The sequence below is a fragment of the Monodelphis domestica genome, chromosome 5, assembly GCF_027887165.1.
Source record: "Monodelphis domestica isolate mMonDom1 chromosome 5, mMonDom1.pri, whole genome shotgun sequence".
Classification (NCBI taxonomy): domain Eukaryota; kingdom Metazoa; phylum Chordata; class Mammalia; order Didelphimorphia; family Didelphidae; genus Monodelphis; species Monodelphis domestica.
Window position 1 is genome coordinate 40,051,810 of NC_077231.1, and position 21,334 is coordinate 40,073,143.

The following is a 21,334-nucleotide window of genomic DNA, read 5'->3' on the forward strand; positions in this document are numbered from 1 at the left end:
CAGTTTTGATGGATAGGTGATCCTTTGTTGAAGACCCAGTTCTCTTGCCTTTCTGAAAATCATGTTCCAGGCCTTGGGGTCCTTTAGTGTGGAAGCTGCCAGGTCTTGTGTGATCCTGATTGGTGCTTCTTGGTATCTGAATTGTCTCTTTTTGGCTTCTTGTAGACATTTCTCCTTAACTTTAAAGCTTTGGATTTTGGCAATTACATTCCTGGGAGTTGTCTTTTGGGGATTTAGTGTAGAGGCTGTTCTATGAACTCTCTCAATGTCTATTTTTTTCCCTTGTTCAAGAACATCAGGGCAGTTTTCTTGGATGATTTCTTGTATGATGTCAAGATTTATGTTCATTTCTGGCTTTTCAGATAGACCAATAATGCTCAAATTGTCTTGTCATGATGTTTTCTTGATCTGTCATCTTGTCAGCAAGATATTTTATGTTTTCTTCTATTTTGCCAGTCTTTTGACTTTGCTCTATTAATTCTTGCTGTTTTGCAAGATCATTGGATTCCAGTTGCTGAAATCTGGTCCTTAAGGCCTGGTTTTCTGTTATAATCTTTTGGTTTTCTGCTTTAATTTTTTTGAATTTCTTTTTCAGTTTGACCTATCCTGCTTTTCGTGGCTTCTAGCTGTTTTTCCAATTGGGAGTTCTTGTCCCTCAAACTGTTATTTTCTCTTTGAACTATTTCACATTTTTTCTTGCCAGAAGGCTTCCATCTTTTGGATAAGCTCCAATTTAAATTCTTCAAGAGCTTGTGGACAATTTCCATTTTTTTGAAGGTTTTGGCATTGTTTGAATTTTCTCCTGTATTTCCTCTGTAGCCTGGTTTTTTCCTCCATAAACATTTTTGAGGGTCAATGCCTTTTTTTTTTTGGTGTGGATGGAGGTTGTGGTTCCTGGGTGCAATTTGCCATCACTGTGGGTGGTGGTGGTGGTGGTTTCTTCCCTTTTTAGCGTTTGTTTTGTTTTTTAACCTGCTACATTGGAGGTCCACTTTGAGCTTAAGGCTCAGACTAAATGCCCTTTGGGATCTTTTTTTGATGGGGCTCTTCCTTCTCCAATTCCACCAGATCTCCCCCTCTCCCCCCTCTCTTCTATCCCTCAGCTTCATATTGGTCTCCCTGGCCAAGAATAAGAGGAGACAGCTGCCTGGGTTCCGGATCACCAGTACTGTATTTTCCCCCCACAACTCCCCCCAAGCCTGGCTCCTAGCCAGTGGCTGATGGAAGTGGAATGCCAGCCCATGGCAGATTCAGGCAGGAAACCCTGGTCTAAGGAAGGGGGCGGGTGCGGAAAGAGAGGTGCCTTGTTCAGAGAAGTTGTGGGAGGGTCTTTTTTAGATCCCTGTAGCAGGGGAGCTCATACTAGGATCCACAGATGGAACAGGGACCCAGCTTCTTCTTTTTGCCTTACTAGGAAAACATACAGTGCCTGGCACACAGAAAGAGGTTCATTAGGCTTTTAAAAATATTTTAATAATTATTTACTATCTAATAATAATAGTATATATATATATTTCTACAAAAATAAATCAAAATAAAATGAAGAAATGCTTAAGCTGCTCTATTTGGTTCTGGTTTCCTTGGTAAGCCCAGGCGTTAGAGTTTGGACATTTAAAAACATTATTCTGAGGAGGAAGGGCTCAGCCAGCACCGCTGGAGTGCCAGGGAGACCGCCCCTCCCCCTTCTGCTGCTAGCTGCTCTGCATTTGTAAAGGAGCCCCACACACCAAAAACTGCTGGCAGGCTAAGTCCAAGGCGATCTGCATTTATTAATCGCCGGCTGTGTGCTGGGCACAGGGACTGTAGAGGTTCTGCAGGCTCAGGGAGCTCGCAGTCTAAAGTGGGGCAGGCATACACACTGCCAGCCCAAAGAGGGTAAATGGGGGAAGAATACCCCAATCCCTAGGCCACGGAATGTGTCCGCAAACATGGCGCGGGAGTTTAAGTGCAAGCCGCCCGTAGGCGCCCTCGCCACGTGCAGTCAGTGGGGATCAATGTGGGGCAGCTTTTGCCCCTGCTCGGGTTCTGGGGCTTCTACTCGCAGGTGGAGGGCGGGAGCGGCCGACCCCTGGAGAGAAGACACAGCTACCTCCAGGGCCCGCCGGTACGACAAAAAGTGCTAAGGAAAGTCAGGGAGGAAGGTGGGGTGGGAGGGCGGAAGAAGGACGGGGGCGCCGCCCCGCTGGGGGGAGGGGCGTGGCCAAGGGGTCCCCTGTGCGAAGCGGAGGAGGCGGGGAGAGAGGCAGGCTAGAGGCGGCAGGAAGCCGGCAGCGGCCGCGCTGAGCTCTTGCTGCAACCGCGGGAGGAGCAGCAGCCGGAGGAGCCCGGGCTGCCGCAGTCGCCGCCACCGCCGCCGCTGCCGCCGCCGCTGCGCGGGGCCGAGGGCGCCGGGCTCCCGTCCGTGCTCTGCGCCCGGCTGGCTGGGCTGCAGCGGGCCCGCCGCCGGGTAGATGACGTGGACCAGCAGCATGAGCAGTGGTTACAGCAGCCTGGAGGAGGACACGGAGGACTTCTTCTTCACCGCCAGGACCTCCTTCTTTCGAAGACCCCCGCAGGGCAAGCTCCGCGCCGGGCACCAAGTGAGTAGAGACCCCCAATTCCCGGGGGAACGCCGCTGGGGGAACTTCCTTCCTCTGGTCACAGACAGACCTCGTGGACCTTCCCAGCCCGGGGGGTAGGCTCCGCTGCGACCTCCGCAGCCTGCCTGCCTGCAAGGAAAAAAGTGCCGTCTTCGGGTTCACTGCCCTTGGGCTTCCGCGGAATCGGCGGCGATCTGTTTCGTGCATTTAAAAACCTCATTCCGAGGTCAGGACCCGTGACCCACGTACCCCTTGTTCTAGCACCTCTTGACCTCGCGCCGCTGGATATAGCACCCCTTTCCCCACTTTACACATGAGGAACCGGAGGTCCACACATGGAACAGGGACTCCTCTTCACTTTTTTTAGCCTTTCTTGGGTAAAACCCTCTGTGCGGGGCACGCAGTAAGCGCTTAATCAGTGCTCCCTTTAAAAAAAAAAATCTGTGGAAACCACCCTATGACCGGGCGCTATGATTATGGAGGAGGGGGATGCTTTCTCTATGGAGATGGGGGGTGGGGGTGGGAAGGGGAAGAGAGGGCTCTGCTCTTAGTCTCCAGAGGCACACTCTTACCAGATGGTGACTAGGAGGATCCTTTGCCTTGGGGCGGGCTTGGGCTCCGGCTGCTGCTTTCTTTCTTTGGGGGTGCAGATGCCCCCTGCTACAAGCAGCTGATGGGGGGGGGGAGACAACGGGAGAGGCAAATTTCCAACCTCCGGGAGGAATTGACCTCCCTTGGGTGTCCTAGTTCCCCTGGTGAGCCTGGAAGATTCACATCAGTTCAGTTCCCATGAAGGGGTTGAACTACCCTGTGCCAGGCTCACAGGCTCTTGGGACGTTACCCAAATCCATGAGTGGCCCTCGGGCTGGGATGTTCCTCTTTGCTCTCTTCATCCCTCCTTATGGTCTGAGGGGTCCTAACTGGGCAGGCGGTGACCCTCTCACCATGTGTGCAAGAGGGAGTAGGATGGCTATTCCCCAGAATCCCCAAGTTTGTAGATTCTTGTTCCCAGAAGTTCCCAGAGAACTGGGGTAAATTAGACCATTAATTAGAACCAATTTAATTGGGAGGAAAAAATATTAGCCAGACTGGCTACTTTTAGAGGCAGAGAGCGCCAGGGGACTCATTATTCTGTAAAAGAGAGGCAGAAGGGATTTTTGGCCGGATTAACCACCCGTGACAATATTTCTCAGAGAGCCTTTCCCATAACTGGATTGACTTCGGGTTGGGTTTCCAAGTCTGGGGCTTGAACTCCTGCCGCCTGGGGCTCTGGGAGGGGCAGGGAAGAGCCCTGCCAGCTGAACCACGCTGACTGCAATCTAAAGAAGGTTGTCATGGAACAAACTTGTTCCCTTTGGGGGAAAAAAAAAATCACATTCATAACCAGAGGTCTTTTTGGAGGTTTGAAGGAGGGAGAAAATAGTTCAGGGGCTTGGGTGATGAGATAAAAGTTCACTTTTTGGATGTTGTGTCATCTCTGGGTCAGGTTTGAGTTTCCAGTTCTTGTCTAAATATACATTCCTGCCCCATTCTGCCAGGGTCACACAGCTAGGAAGGATCTGAAGCTAGATTTGAACCCAGGGTCTCCTGTCTCTTTACCCACTGTGCCACCTAATAAGAATATCATGAAGGTGGAAGCCAAAGGCAAACATTTATCTCCTTCCCACTTTAGAAGCTTCTAAAAACCAGGCTGTGAGGGTTTATCATCTAGGAAGGGAAAAAAAAAGGCAGGGTAGGTCCCAGCTTCTGTTTGATTTCTTCTGGGGTCAGATGACTTGTTTCTCTGTTGGTGTCTTGCTCTTTTAGCTGCCAAAGGACACACTTGTCTTGGGAGGAATTCTTGAGTTATTTTCCCATATCGATTCTCTTTTTTTTCCCCCATGTCTTTTTCCCTTGGTGAGTTTCTCCCCAATTCTTCCTTTGCCCCTTTTTCTTTCCACGTCTGGTCCTTTTGACATGGACTTGCTACTGTTTAAAAAGGTCTTTGGTGGAATAATTTAAGGAAGATCTAATTCCAGAGGCAAGAGGGAAGTCCCTAGGAAAGCAGGCTTTTGTGAAATGTTAAGTACTTTGCAGTATCCCATTAAAACTGTAGGAGGTGGTGCCATCCTCATTTGACAGTTGAGGAAAGTAAAGGCAGATGGAGGCTATGGGACTTGGCCGGGGTTCCACAATAGCTGGATTTGAACAGTGTGCTTCCCTCATGACCCCTTTGGGTAGTTGTGACTCTTGAAAAGAGAGGGGCTACCATCTTGGCTAGTTTGGAGACTGCCCCTCCTCCAAGCATTTAAAGGCAAATCATCGGCCACTGTGCAGCCCAGGGTGTACCTATACAAGAGCGTCTATGCCATGAAGCTAAGGAAGTAAACATGTTTGTTCCGAACCCTAACTGGCAGCTTGTTTGTTTCTGCTTTCAAAATTGAGACAAAAGGGAAGTTTAGCCCAGTCATGTGTGCCTGCTGTTAGGTTTTCCCCCTTTGCTAGGACAATTACTCAACTTTGGCTGGGTATCTCTCCTGCATCCACTCATTCAAAGAACATGGATCAGCTGCCCGGGATGTGCAAAGTACTGTCTTAGAGGTTAAAAAATATGTATGTTTAGAAATGATATTGTTAACTCAAGTAAGATTTTTTATTAGGGAGAGAATGATGTGATAAGCTGACTTGGAGTCAGGAGGATTTGAGTATGTAACCTGGCTCTGCCTCAGTTTACCTGACCTGTAAAATTGGGATTTTAGATTAAATTATCTTTTTTTTTTTTAAACCCTTACCTTCCATCTTGGAGTCAATACTGTGTATTGGCTCCAAGGCAGAAGAGTGGTAAGGGTAGGCAATGGGGGTCAAGTGACTTGCCCAGGGTCACACAGCTGGGAAGTGTCTGAGGCCAGATTTGAACCTAGGACCTCCCGTCTCTAGGGCTAGCTCTTAAATTATCTTTTAAGATCTCTTTCAGCTTTAGAGCTATGATACATAGAGATGGGTTAAGAGTCCTGGGTAAGTTTGAGGGATTTTTTTCTTCAGATTTAGGGGTGAGAGGAACCTTGAAGAAAGAAGGCTTTTTTGTGTAGGAGAGATGTTAGTAGCTAGTGCTTTTATTATTATTATTATTTTTATTTTTAAAGTCATTGCATTGTTTTATTGTTTTTTTTTTGCTTTTATTATTTTTTTTAAATTTTACTTTATTTGATTTTCCAACTCTTGCCTTCTGTCTTGGAATCAGTACCAAGGCAGAAGAGAGTTTACATATTACATTTTAGAGGTTTCTAAAAGTTAGGCAGTGGGTGTTTCACCACCAAGGAGGAAAAATAAATCACTGAAGAATGATGAACTCATTTGATCTTGGATTTGGAGTCCAGAGGATCTGGGTTCCAGCCCCTGCTCTGTCTCTACCTACCTGTGTAACCTGGGCAAATCTCTTAATCTCTCTGAGACTCATTTTTCCTCAATTATAAAATGAGAGGATTGGAGTAAGTCACTTCTGAGGTTTTTTCTAGCTCCCTAGGACCTTCCATTCTATGAACCTCACAATAAATCTGTATAGTAAGCAAGCAGGAATTATTCTTCCCTTTTCACTGAGACTCAAGTTAACTGACTTGTGCCAGAGACAGGATTTGAATTAAGACTCCAGTTACTCCAAGTCTAGTGCCTTCTCCCCCCATTTCATCTTCTAGAGTACAAGCTAGAAAGCCTTTAAATCAGGATCAGCGATCTCCTTGTTATCTGTGTCAGTCAGTGCCTCTTATCACTAGCTAAATTCTGTAATCAAGCTTCTCAGCTTGTCCCCTTGACAAAAAGTTGCTCTGTCAATTCTCGAAAGTCATCTACTAACGAAATGGAAGAGTTGCAATCTTTGTTGGCAGCTCCTTGAATTATTTAACTTTTTTAATATCAGAAATAATAAACCCTTTTGGGCAGTCTGATGAAGCCTAGGATAGCCTTCTCAGAGTCAGATTTTTAAAGTATAAATAAAATGAACAGGATTACAAGGAAACAAATTAAGTTGAATTATCATTAACAAAATATTTTTTGAAAAGGACTCAGAACCTCTGCTCTTCAAAGTCTATTGTCCAGTGATCACACTAAAAAAAACAACAACCCCAAAACAAACCCTTACCTTCTGTTAGCATCAGTTAAAAAAAGAAGAGTGGCAAGGTTGAGGCATTTGGGGTTAAATGACTTGCCCACATCCTACAGCTAGGAAGTGTCTGAGGCCAAATTTAAACCCAGATTCTCCAGACTTCAGTCTGTGCTCTATCTACTCTGCTTCCTGACTGCCCTTAATGATCAGGCTTTTCATCTCTTTGTGGCTCTTTATTTCAGTTTAATTGATGCTCTCTTTAGAAATTTTGTAGCTATAGCTAGATAGTCTGGGAGTAGAGGAGGTGTCTCTGTTGACAAACTAAAGGTTATTTCTTCTGTCGAAGTGAGTCTTTACTGGTCCAAGGGGACCCACATTGACTCTCCAGAGTTAGAGGTTTTCAGTTTTATCCACTGGACTTTTTGCATGGTTGATTAGGTCTTATGAAATCACATGGTGTCTTCTTCTTTTAATCATATCTCTTGGAGAGAACAGTCATTCATCACATGAATGAATAATGGTTTTTCTGTTGCTTCTTTTTTGCAAATCACTAAATCTGGCATAGTGGATAGAGAGCTGGCCTTTGATGAAGGAAGACTTAGGTTCAAATCCCATCTCTCATAAATGCTGGTTGGATGACTCTGGGCAAACCACTTAACCATTAAGTGCTTGGCATCTTTCTCTCATTTTTCTTTTTTCTTTCTCTTTCTGTCTATAATGTCTCCCCCCCTCTAGTGACACATAAAAACAATTTCTAACATTCACTTTAAAAATTTTTCTCCCTTTCTCTTTTCCCTTCCCCCTTCTGATGAAAAGTTATACATGTTCGCAACTCCTTAAGACACTTTATTATTGTTTTTTTAACCCTTACCTTCCATCTTAGAATCAATACTGTGTCTTGGTTCTAAGTCAGAAGAGCAGCAAAGGCTAGGCAGTGGAAGTTAGGTGACTTGCCCAGGGTCACACAGTTGGCAAATGTCTGAGGCTAGATTTGAACCCAGGACCAAGATCCTGTCTCTAGACCTGGCTCTCAATCCACTGAGCTACCCAGCTTCCTCCCCCCCACCCCCTTAAGACACTTTAGAAGGAAAAAAAAAACCCCAAATGCAAAGACATGCCGGTTTTAGAGAAGGTGCCTATTGATGGAGTTTCCTCTTCTAGGCATTCTTTATATCAGTGAAATTACAGATCCCGTCTCTGCCTGAATCCAGGAAGACTTTGATTTGTTTGGAAGGCAGTGACATACAGAGCTTATGAAAAGAAAAACTAAAAATATCTGGTAGTTACTGGGTTTCTTTTTTAGACATTTTTAGTCAGTGTATTCTGTACTATAAACAGTGTTTTCTGGGAGGAAAACTTGAGACCATCTACAGTATGCTTTTAGTTTGCCCTCTTGTACCAAGCCCTTTGGGTTTTTCGTTTTTATTTTTCCACCAATGGGATGCTTTATTGTTGACTTGGCCAGAGGGCTATTCGATGCCCCTTCTTCCAGAAGACCAGGAAAGGGCACCATGGAGGATTGATTGGATCATAACCAGGAACCTCGCAAATGATACACTCTGGAGTGAAACACCCACGTCACTGGGTTTAGCTTCAGTTTACATTTTCCTCATATTGAGGAAAGATAAAAATCTCAGAGAACAACATTTTTATTCCTGTCTGCTTGTCTCTAACATTTGATGCTTTTTTTCCAAGCCTGGTTCAAGTTCCATCTTCTCTTTTGAAAGCTCCAGCCCTTTTCTGAACTTCTGGATCCCTCATGCTAGTTTGTATCCATATCAGTATCCATCTGTTCCCGTGGGATAATGATAGTTTTTCACATGCAGCATACTAAAAAGCTGGGAAAGAATCGCTTAACATGGGTTTATGACAGAAGAGAAAACTGAGGGTGGTGGAGGTGAATGATAGTGGCCCAGAAGTCTCTAGTATGCTTTCATTCATTCATTCATTCATTCATTTGCTTGTTTATTTATTTGTTTGTTTGTTTATTTTTTTTTTTTAATGTTTTAAGGTTTGTACTTCAGAATGGAAGTCAGTAGGAAAAAAAAAAGAACTGGAAAATTCTTTTTTTTTTTTAAACCCTTACCTTCCGTCTTGGAGTCAATACTGTGTATTGGCTCCAAGGCAGAAGAGTGGTAAGAAGAGTGGTAAGGGCTAGGCAATGGGGGTCAAGTGACTTGCCCAGGGTCACACAGCTAGGAAGTGGCTGAGGTCGGATTTGAACCTAGGACCTCCCGTCTCTAGGCCTGGTTCTCAATCCACTGAGCTACCCAGCTGCCCCCCCCCCTTTTTTTTAAACAATATTTTATTTGGTCATTTCAAAACATTATTCATTGGAGACAAAGATCATTTTCTCCCCCCTCCCCCCCAGCGATTCCACTGGGTTTCACATGTGTTCTTCATTCGAACCCATTTCCATGTTGTTGGTGTTTGCACCAGAATGTTCCTTTAGAGTCTCTCCTCAGACATGTCCCCTCAACCCTTGTAGTCAAGCAGTTGCTTTTCCTCAGTGTTTTTACTCCCACAGTTTGTCCTCTGCTTGTGGATAGTGTTTTTTCTCCTAGATCCCTGCAGATTGTTTAGGGACATTGCATTGACACTAATGGAGAAATCCATTACGGTTCGATTGTACCACAGTGTATCAGTGTACAATGTTCTCTTGGTTCTGTTCCTCTCACTCTGCATCACTTCCTGGAGGTTGTTCCAGTCTCCGTGGAATTCCTCCACTTTATTATTCCTTTTAGCACAATAGTATTCCATCACCAACATATACCACAATTTGTTCAGCCATTCCCCAATTAAAGGGCATCCCCTCGTTTTCCAATTTTTGGCCACTACAAAGAGCTTAGCTATGAATACTCTTTTTCCTTATTATCTCTTTGGGGTACAGACCCAGCAGTACTATGGCTGGATCAAAGGGCAGACATTCTTTTATCACCCTTTGGGCATAGTTCCAAATTGCCCTCCAGAATGGTTGGATCAATTCACAACCCCACCAGCAATGCAATAATGTCCCTACTTTGCCACATCCCCTCCAGCATTCATTACTTTCCTTTGCTGTCATTTTAGCCAATCTGCTAGGTGTGAGGTGACAGCTCAGAGTTGTTTTGATTTGCATCTCTCTGATTATAAGAGATTTAGAGCACTTTTTCATGTGCTTATTAATAGTTTTGATTTCTTTGGCTGAGAACTGCCTGTGTCCCTTGCCCATTTATCAATTGGAGAATGGCTTGATTTTTTTGTATAATTGATTTAGCTCTTTGTAAATTTGAGTAATTAAACCTTTGTCAGAGGTTTTTATGAAGATTGTTTCCCAATTTGTTGCTTCCCTTCTGATTTTAGTTACATTGGTTTTGTTTGTACAAAAGCTTTTTAATTTGATGTAGTCAAAATTATTTATTTTACATTTTGTGACTCTTTCTAAGTCTTGCTTGGTTTTAAAGTCTTTCCCTTCCCAAAGGTCTGACATGTATACTATTCTGTGTTCGCCTAATTTTCTTATAGTTTCCTTCTTTATGTTCAAGTCATTCACCCATTTTGAATTTATCTTGGTGTAGGGTGTGAGGTGTTGATCTAAACCTAATCTTTCCCACACTGTCCTCCAATTTTCCCAGCAGTTTTTATGAAATAGTGGATTTTTGTCCCAAAAGCTGGGATTTTTGGGTTTATCATATACTGTCTTGCTGAGGTCATTTGCCCCAAGTCTATTCCACTGATCCTCCTTTCTGTCTCTTAGCCAGTACCAAATTGTTTTGATGACTGCTGCTTTGTAATATAGTTTGAGATCTGGGACTGCAAGGCCCCCTTCCTTTGTATTTTTTTTTCATTATTTCCCTGGATATCCTTGATCCTTTGTTCTTCCAAATGAACTTACGGTTTTTTCTAAATCAGTAAAGAAATTTTTTGGAAGTTCATTGGGTATGGCACTAAATAGATATAAGTTTGGGTAGGATGTTCATTTTTATTATATTGGCTCGTCCTACCCATGAGCAGTTAATGTTTTTCCAATTGCTCAAGTCTAGTTTTAGTTGTGTGGAGAGTGTTTTGTAGTTGTGTTCATATAGTTCCTGTGTTTGTCTCGGGAGATAGATTCCTAGGTATTTTATTTTGTCTAAGGTGATTTTGAATGGGATTTCTCTTTCTAGTTCTTGCTGCTGAGCTGTGTTGGAAAAAATATAGAAACGCTGATGACTTATGTGGGTTTATTTTGTATCCTGCAACTTTGCTAAAGTTGTTGATTATTTTGATTAGCTTTTTGGTTGAATCTCTAGGATTCTTTAAGTAGACCATCATGTCATCTGCAAAGAGCGATAGCTTAGTCTCCTCCTTGCCTATTTTAATGCCTTCAATTTCTTTTTCTTCTTTAATTGCTACTGCTAGTGTTTCTAGTACAATGTTAAATAATAGCAGTGATAACAGGCATCCTTGTTTCACTCCTGATCTTACTGGGAATGCATCTAGTTTATCCCCATTGCAGATGATATTAGCTGATGGTTTTAGATATATACTGTTTATTATTTTCAGGAAAGACCCTTCTATTCCTATACTTTCTAGTGTTTTTAATAGGAATGGATGTTGTATTTTATCAAAGGCTTTTTCTGCATCTATTGGGATAATCATGTGATTTTTGTTGGTTTGCTTGTTGATGTGGTCAATTATGTGGATGGTTTTCCTAATATTGAACCAGCCCTGCATCCCTGGTATAAATCCTACTTGATCATGGTGAATGACCCTTCTGATCACTTGTTGGAGTCTTTTTGCTAGTATCTTATTTAAGATTTTTGCATCTATATTCATTAGGGAGATTGGTCTATAATTTTCTTTCTCTGTTTTTGACCTGCCTGGTTTTGGAATCATTACCATGTTTGTGTCATAAAAGGAGTTTGGTAGAACTCCCTCTTTGCTTATTATGTCAAATAGTTTGTATAGTATTGGGGTTAGCTGTTCTTTGAATATTTGATAGAATTCACTTGTGAATCCATCAGGCCCTGGGGATTTTTTCTTAGGGAGTTCTTTGATGACCTGTTGGATTTCATTTTTTGATACGGGATTATTTAAGAATTCTATTTCTTCTTCTGTTAGTCTAGGCAGTTTATATTTTTGTATATATTCATCCATATCACCTAAATTGGTATATTTATTGCCATATAATTGGGCAAAGTAATTTTTAATGATTGCCTTAATTTCCTCTTCATTGGAGGTGATGTGTCCCCCTTTTCATCTTTGATGCTGTTAATTTGGAAAATTCTTAAATGAGAAATTATGTGGCTTGTCACATAGCTAGAAAGATTTGGGTCTTCTTGACTCCAAGTCCATTGTCTGAAACACTATTTCATTAATTGCTCTAGTTTTATACTATTTTGCTATACAATGTGGCCCCAAAGTTTTAGTGTTTTCTAATTAGCTATTGGAGGCAATTTTGGACCAACTCTCTCTATAAATATATATAAACTATATATAAATCTTTCTAGGGACAGGGGTCCCATTTTCTACATTTTTATGTCCAGTTTGGAGTAGGTGGTCAACACATGTTTAGTGAATTTATTGTATACTTTATAGGCTTTACTCTTTTTAAGGCAACTTAGATTTAAAAAAATCAGACACAAAATAAGGGTATAACTTTTTTTTTTTTAAACCCATATCTATTCCATCTTAGAATCAATACCGTGTATTGGCTCTAAGGCAGAAGAGAGGTAAGGCCTAGGCTATGGGTGTTAAGTGACTTGTACAGGGTCACCCAGCCAGGAAGTATCTGAAGCCAGATTTGAACCCCCATCTCTTGGCCTGGTTCTCAATCCACTGAGCCCCCCTACCTTGGCCCCATACCTCCAGTTTTAAGGAGAAATCAAAAGGACTTATTTTTGATCCGAGAAGTAGTGATACCACTGTCAGAGGTAGACTCTGAACTTTGATTTTCCTGCCTCCAAGTCCAGCAGTCTATCCACAGTATACCAGACTGTCTCAAAAATTTCATTTCTTGAACTGAAAATAAATAACGAAGTATATATATCATGCCAACACTTGAAAGTCGAACCAGAAAGTTTATTCTCCTGGGACTGCATGCCTCAGAGAGGAAGATTTCTCTGGGGTTTTCCCAGGTTTTTAAAATTAGTCTTTGTCTCTAGCTCTATGTCAAGTTACACAGGAACCCCAAAACAATACCATTTCCTGCTCCTGTGCTTGGAGTTTGTGTTAGAGAGCTGTAAACATTAAATTAGTCTCTAATAATAAAAATATTATATTTTATGAGGTTTATTAAGGATTATTAGAAATCAAGGAATAAAGAAGATACAAATTAAAAACCAGGTGCCCATGGCTGATTAGCCCATTCAAAATCCCTAGCTTACCACTACTATACTTGCTACATCATTGCAATGGAAGCGAAGAGAGCTTGGTAGGCATTACTGCCAGTTAAATACCAGTTGTGTAAATACCAATTGTGATCTCACCTACCGGGAGACTCAGGTGAGATTATAGGGAATTCTGGGAAATACCAAGGACTTCTGGGGATTGAAGTCTAGGGTTCAAAGTCTCCATTTATACAGAGTGTAGACTTAGAACAAAATCCTTGTGAATGACACAGGATGGACATAGGGACCATCCCAGACCTTTTTCCTCCAGGAGTTTCCAGTGGGATCCCTTTAAAAACCAGACTTTCATCTGTAGTCACGTCTAAAGGGTTTAGCTTGTGGTTTCTCATAATTGTTTGTTTTGGACTTCTGATTAGGCCTGCTCCAGTGGCTCTGAATGGATTTTTTTTATCCTTGGCATTTTATTTTATGACGAAGATTGGATATGGACTCAGATATCAAGTACCAGTAACCTAATTATTTCTCTAAATAGAGGTTTCTGCAAAGTGAGTTTCCATTTCATCAGGATCATAATACCATATATTTGTATGTCTTGCCCTTTTACAGTTTTTAGAATATGTTCACATTTGTTCTTTCTCTTGCTTCTCTTAACAGCCCTATGAGATAGGTGAGGCTGGCATTAGCCCCATTTTACAAATGAGAAAACTGAGGCTGAGACCAGTGCTTGTGGCTAGTATCAGGGAGTAGAGAAGGGACTCAGATCTAGGCTTTTGACATCTACTTCCCTAGGATCTTAGGATCATAGATTTAAATTTATTTATTTTTAAAAGTTACACATAAAAACAATTTTCAACAATTATTTTTTGTTATTTTACAGATTTTCTGCCTCCCTCTCTTAGGGGCAGTAAAAAGCAAATACTGCTACCTTCACGCAGTTCATTAGGATTATAGATTTAGAGCTGGAAGGACCTTTAAAAATGATCTAGTAAAACATGTATAACCCAGATCAAATTGCTTACCATCTCCAAGAGGGAAAGAGGGAGATAATTTGGATCTTAAAATTTCAGAAAACATATGTTGATAATTGTTATTGTGTATAATTGGGAAAATAAAATATCTTTGAATAAAAGAAAAAAGAAAAAAAGAAGGAAAAAAGTTATCTAGTCCTGGGACAGGTAGATCATACCACTAGTGCAAAGAGCTCCAGACTTGGAGTGGGGAGGACCTGGGTTTTAAATCTAGCCTCTGACCCTTCCTAGCTGTTGTGACCTTGGGCAAGTCACTTTATCTCACTTGCCTAGCCTTTACCCTTCTGCCTTAGTGTTGTTACTAGATCAGAAAGTAAGGGTTAAAAAAAAAAAATCCAGTCCACCATTCTTATTTTACAAATGAGGAAGTTGAGGCTTAGAATTGAAGTGACACAAAAAAGTCAGGACTTGAACTTCCGTCTCTTGATTTCAAATCCAGCCCTCTTTGCTGCACTTCCTTCTTTGCAGAATATATTGAGAAGGTTTGAGAACAATTAGGAGGTCCGAATGCAAGGGATTTCTGAATTCTTTCAGCCTTGACTTCCAGGAAATCAGTCATATCCCCTGCGTTCACTAGACAGCGTGGAGCTGGCACCCATACATCCCCACTGCTAAGGAGAACAGGATCCTTCCTGTTCTCTTGGGGAGACTCAGAGTGGTGGATTTTCCTGAGATTCTGCAGAGTCTTCCTTGAGTAATAGAGAAAACCAAAGCTTTCCAATCTGTAAGCAATTTTAAAAAAACTGTGTGGTTCCTGGAGAAACTGGAGAGCCCTTGAGGACATTTTTTCCCCCTTTGGGCATCCATCAGCATCAAAGATATTGATGGCCCCTAGCACAGTGCCTGGGAAAGAGAAGGGAGTTAGTTAGCCTCTAAGTAGTGTCTAGCAGACATTGAACTACTTTACAAATATCATTTCTTTTGATTTTCAAAACAACCCTAGCAGGTGAGGTAGGGGCTATTATTATCATCTTAATTTACAGCTGAGGCAACTGAGGCAGACAGAGGAGGTTAAGTGACTTGCCCAAAGGTCCCCTAACTAATAAAAGTCTGGCACATAGTAGGCACTTTTTGCTTAATGCCTGGCTGACCTGGCTGGGACCAGTTGGGGGTTGAATGATGAAGGAAACCTTCCTCCTCTCCTTTGGCTCTTCCAGATGAGCCTTTAGGATGAAAGACATCGCAGAGAATGAGGTTTACTCTATCTTAGAGTATTGCCCAACTCGTGTGCCTTCTGTGGGCTCCAATTGTGAGCTTTTGCCTCCTGATGCAGTCAGCTAAGAGTAATTTAGTGGTTATTCATGCATCCCTTTTGGTCTTTTTCCAGATGTTATACAAAAGGAAATAATGAGAGGGGAGGAAAAGAAGATGGATTTGTGAATCATAGACTTGAAAGAATAGATTTAGCAAACCAGACCTTGAGGGACTTAATTGTGATGAATAATAATGCTAGTTTTCTGTTAATATAGTCATTTTAAAGTGTTTAAGTGAAAAACGATTCCTTACAAATGTTTTTAAGTACAGAGACATGAAAATAACTTTCTAAACATTACAGTTTTTTAATTTCCCAGATATATGAAACACTTTGCTAAAGGGTGGTTTCAGAGCCTCTGCATGGCATGCAAAGAACCAGGTCATTCTTTGACAATCCTTGATAGGTCACCAAGTGGGAAAAACTATGAATGTTCATTGGGGAGGGGCAGCTGGATGGCACAAGGGAGTCTGGAGGGCCTGGATTCAAATTTGGCTTCAGATACTTCTTAGCTGTGTGACCCTGGGCAGGTCACTTAACCCTATTTGCCTAGCCCTTGCCTTTCTAGAGCTGTTACTCAGACAGAAAGTAAGAGTTTCCAAAAAAATGTCAACGGGGACGAAAATCTTTCCTGAAGTTAAGATCTGATAGAAGATAGTTAAAGAATTGACGCTTGACTAGATAGGAGCCAGAACCATTTCTTAGTACATTTGCAAAAGAGGAAATCTTATCTATCAACAACAATATGAAAGAATGTTCCATGTCACTGAGAATAAGAAAAGCAAATGAAAATAACGGAGACATTACCTTTCACTCATCAGATTGGCCAAGGTGGCAGCAGATAAAAATATTAAATATTGGGGAGATTGTGGGGACATAGGTAAGCTAAAGTGCTTTTATTGGACCAGTGAATAAATAGGTCTGTCTCTTGTGGAAAACCATCTGGAATTATCTGCCCAAAGTTATTAAACTGTACATGCCCTTTAATGCCTAAATAGCCCTGTGGGGTGTATATATCCCAAGACTGGGAAAGACAGCAGGAATAGTTTATATGGATATGAACAAATGTCTGCGTACGCAGTACATGCACACTTATTTATAGATGTGTATGTATTTTCCTATTATACAAATAATGTATGGAAACACAGTTTACATATATTCCACATCTAAAACACATTTACATATATATAATGCTTTAAATATATAAATATGTACATGTATGTGTGCACACATGTATGCATTTATATATTTGTATGTTATACAGCCTTTAATATATAAAATATGTATGCATACACACATTTATGTTTATATATTCATATATTTTACAGAAAATATATAATGCTTTTACCATATAAATATGTATGTATATATACATACACACGTATTTGTGTGTTTATGTATTTATTATACAGCAAATGCATAATGCTTTTAATGTATAAAATATGTATGTATGTGTATATGTTTGTATATTTTTATATCATACAAAATATACATGAAATATATACAATGTTTTAAATATAAAATATAAAATTTACTTATATATACATACATATACAATAGGAATTAGTATCCAAGAAGGATGTGTTCTAAGAGCTTTCTGTGGATGGCTGAAACTACAGATAAAAGCAAACACTTTTTGGCTCCAAATATAATGTGATTTTCTTGTATATAATACATATAATATTTGTATACATACATATACATATAGTTTAATTATGCTTATTAAGGTAATTAATAAGCATAATTAAATAAAGACGATATCAACATCAAATACAGTGACAATAAAATACATGGTACGTTATTATACAATATTATTCCCCCTTATTTGGGGGGAGTATATTTCAAGACCCCACCTCCCAATGGATGCCTGAAATTCTGGACAGTTCTTGATTTAACATCTGACTTTTAATCCCTATGTTAATTTTACTATATAATACAGTTCTTTCTTTTTCAACTACCTTCAAATTCCAGCTCTGCTGAATTCTAAATTAGGTTCTTGCAACAACATATGTGTGACTATGTTGCTCATTCTATCATTATGATCAAGATATTATGATGATCATTTTTATTCCTAGTTGCCTACAATCTGTAAGGCACTGAAAGGGTATTGTTTGATAGCAAAGTGGTGTTCTCAAAGATGAAAATGGGTCAGGATAAAAATTTGGGCAGATCTGTTCAAGTTTGGCAGTGTTTGTTTTCCCTTCATTTTCAACTACAGGTGCTTTTGGAATGATGGAGTTTAGCTTTTCTATAATGACTTTTATGTGAACTAATCTTCTCACATCCTCCTCTTTCTCTACAAAGTTTCACAAATAAGCTTGTGCTTTAAGGCATTGTTGTTTTTGGCTACTTTTTGGGTTAGAATGTTGATAATTCTTCCTAAAGGGAATATTTATTTATATGACCACGCAGCTACGTGCCATATTGTTTGGTTCCCTTTTAAGTTTATTGGGATTTCAAAGGGGAGGGGGATTGGATGTGTTGAAGAGACTTATTTAAAAACAAAATAAAACAGGGTAGAGTCTTTCATTAAGTAGGCATAGTGGTTTCAATCCAACCAGAGTGCATGAAAAATGGGTGAAAATTAGATGGCTCCTCCAAGACTCTTGTTTAAAGGGAGTTAGTGATCCTTCTCCCTCTTCCTGGCATCATTAAGTGACTTCCTATTGACAGTTGTAGCAAAAGAGATAAATACTGCCTTGAACACATTTCCTGCTTCTCTCTGTGAGGCCATTGTTTTGACCCTTGAGTTCAGCACCTATCACAAGTATTAAACTAACTTTTAAAAAGGAGAAGAAAAAGATTTTTATGGCCTTGGAAAGGAGAATCTGGCTGAGGGCATTCATTACTTTAATGTAGCTGTTTAGGCAAAAGAATTGTACTCTGTCATAGAAGATTTCTTTTTTGTTTTCATTTCTTTTTTCTTTGTTTTGTCAGTAGCACAAGGAACCCCTGTGAGCTGCAAAGAACTCAGTGCTACTCATTTGACCCAATAATTCATCTGTCCATCTATCCCTTCCATCCCAGCCAGTGGGATTGACTTTTTAGCTAGATTAATTACTAAAACCAGACTCAAGGCTTTTAATTTGGGAACTGATATCCCAGTTTTCTTTTTGTTTTCTTTAGAGCCCAAGTTAGTGCTGCTTTTTGTTTAGGATCTGGTTTATCATAGTTTCTCTTCTCACCTTCATGTTTTTAAAAAGGATTTCTTGCTCAGTTGTGAATTTTAGCTGACTATACAGGTTCAGTCTGGGAACTGGCTTGCCCATTCAGAACTAGGAAGCCAGTGTTTGTGATAGTTATGGGGGTCAGAGTCTCAGAGTTCAGAAAGAATTTAAAGGTCATCTAGCACAACCCCTTTGTTTTACAGGTGAAGAAACTGAGGCTGGGGGAAGTTAGCTGGCTCAAGGCCATTCAAGTAGTAATAAAAACAACAGTAATGGCAGCTCTTTCCATGTTCTTTCAGTGGTCCTCTCAACAGCCTTGTGAAATAGGTGCTATTGATGGTGTTCCCTTATTTGCCCAACTCTTCATGACCTCATTTGGGGTTTTCTTAGCAAAGGTATTGGAGTGGTTTGCCATTTCCTTCTCCAGTTCATTTTACAGATGAGGAAATTGAGGCAAATGGGATTAGGTGATTTGCCCAGGGTCACACAGCTAGTAGGCATCTGAATTCAGATTTGAACTCAAATCTTTTTGACTCTATGCCTCTGTCACCTAACTTCCCTCTGTTTTCATTTTATCTAATATTATTAATATGACAATACTTTATTAATATTAGTATTTCTGTTTTAATCACTCAGTAATAAACCTTTATTAAGCACCTACTATGTGTTGGGTACTATTCTAAGCACATTCAGATATCTCTTGATATCACAACAATTCTGGGAGGAAGGTGTTGTGATTTCTACTTTACAGATGAGGAAACTGAGGCCCAGAGAACTTGTCCATGGTCACCAAAATATAGTAATTGTCAGAAATGGGATTTGAACCTGGATCTTTTGATTTTTGAGTCTTGCTACTTTGTCATAGCACAGAACAAGCAGAAACAACCTTTTCCCTTTTATTTTATCTCACCCATTAGCACAACGTTGATGGTCCTCAATAAAAACCCTTCAATAGTTTCTTCGGTGCTGCACGTTGAAGTGGGAGAGAGATTTAAAAAAATATAAAGGACCAAAGTTCCTACTTTCATATATAGCCTGAGAAGGTGTCAGTGAAGCCCTGTATTGGGGTGGTAGCCCAGTGCCTGGCATAGTAGGTGCTTAATAAATGCTAATTGGTGAACTGAATTGACTGCCCATTGGGATTAGGGGAAAAGGGGCAGATTCCAAAGATGATGAATTGAATTAAAAAGATTTAGTAATTTATTGTATATGAAAAAAGTGAGAGAAAGGGAGAGTCATATATTATAACATTTAGACCTGGAAAGGGCAGTAAGAATCATCTGGTCCAGCCTTTGGATTTTACAGATTGGGAAACTGAGACCCATGTAGGTTTAATGACTTGTCTGATGGTTATTCTGGTGGAATGTGACAGTCAAGATTCAAATTGAGGTCCTCATCATTCCAAATCTAGTTCTCTTTTCACTCATGTCATGTTTCTGAAAAGATAAGCCCAAGATTTAAACATGGGAGACCATGGTATGAGAGGAAGTTTAGGAGGAAAGATAAACTTGTTTTTAGATACAATGAATTTGAGGTGCTTGGAAGACCTAGTGTCATTTAGGCAGTTGGAAATTTGTTGGTCTGGAAGAGTTTCATTGCTTATTGAATAATGTCAAAATACTTTAGCTGGCATTCAGTGCAATAATTCAACTTTAATTCATGTATTAGTTTATTAAGTGCTTACTACGTGCCAGGTACTGGACTAAGTACTGGGGCAGAAAAAGGGGAAAAAGACAGCCCTTCCCCTCAAGGAACTCACAAACAAATTCATATAAAACAAGCTATCTACAGGATAAATAGGAAATAGTGAACAGAGGGAAAGCACCAGAATTCTGAGGGCTTCCTGTAGAAGGTAAACTTTTATTTGAGACTTAAAGGAAGCCAATGAGGTCAGTTGTTGGAGTAGAAGGGGAGAGCAAGTCCCCAACAAGGCTTAAGTTTCTTGAGGGCAGTAATGGGCACCATATAAAATTATTCCTTTGTATCCCCAATGGGAAAAATGTCAGACATGTATGTGGCCTACAACTCTTCCCAGTGGTGGCTGAATCAGATTAAAATGTAATGACAGGCATGGCGGACAGCCAGAGAAAATGCCCAAAGCTTAGAGATGAAGTGTCTTATTCATGGACCTGCCAGAGGCTGGTGTTGCAGGATCGGATAGGAGTGTTGCATAATAATGGAAGAAGACTGAAAAGGTAGGCAGGAGCCAAGTTATGAAAGGCTTTGGATGCCAACCATCTCATGGTGGCTCCATCTTGTCTCTAGAGTTGCCTCTAACTGCTCTCTAATATTAACTAACGTAATGTACATTCTGTTGAAATTTACTCTTCCTCTTCCTCATCCTGTGGGTTTTCACCCATTCCTCCTTTCTCAGACCATCCTTGGAAGGCCTTTCCTCCCACTCTGCATTCCAGGGATCCTAGAGGTTCTATTGAAATGCTTCCTCCTTTTACCAAAAAAAAAATTTTTTAAGCCTTTTCTTATCTCCCTCATCCTCTCCTAGGTGGAAGGGAGATCTTATCTGACTCTGCTGGTCTTTATGTTCTTATTCATTCCTATTCTTATTCTATTATATACTTGATTATATTCTATTTCGTGTTTTATTACCCCAATTGAGCTGTAAATTAAGCTCCTCTGGGGTAGAAACTTTGCTTATTTATTACCTCTGAATTTTCCCAATCTTTAAGCTAGTATCTGGCACCAGTTAAAATTTTAATGTTTGTTTAGAATGCAAATATGAATAATTAGGTATTCAGGAACTCTTAAGCAATGGTAGACCCATAATCTCCATTTCTCCTAGATGGAGCACAATGAATATTTGATTGTCATCTGTTTACTAAAAGTCTGCAGACATTCCGGATTACTTCCTTAATAGGGTGAATTGGTATTAGCTCAGTAGTCTTAAGTGAGGAAGAGCTC

General features: G+C 40.6%; 1 protein-coding gene across 1 annotated transcript in view; it reads left to right on the forward strand.

The window, feature by feature from the left end:
* Positions 1-2,212: 2,212 nt before the first annotated feature.
* RASSF3 (Ras association domain family member 3) overlaps positions 2,213-21,334 on the forward strand; it is a 90,300-nt gene continuing 71,178 nt past the window's right edge. The window contains exon 1 of the mRNA XM_056800707.1: positions 2,213-2,579. Within this exon, the coding sequence (XP_056656685.1) occupies positions 2,451-2,579 (129 nt within the window). The 5' untranslated portion in view covers positions 2,213-2,450. The remainder of the gene's footprint in view (positions 2,580-21,334) is intronic.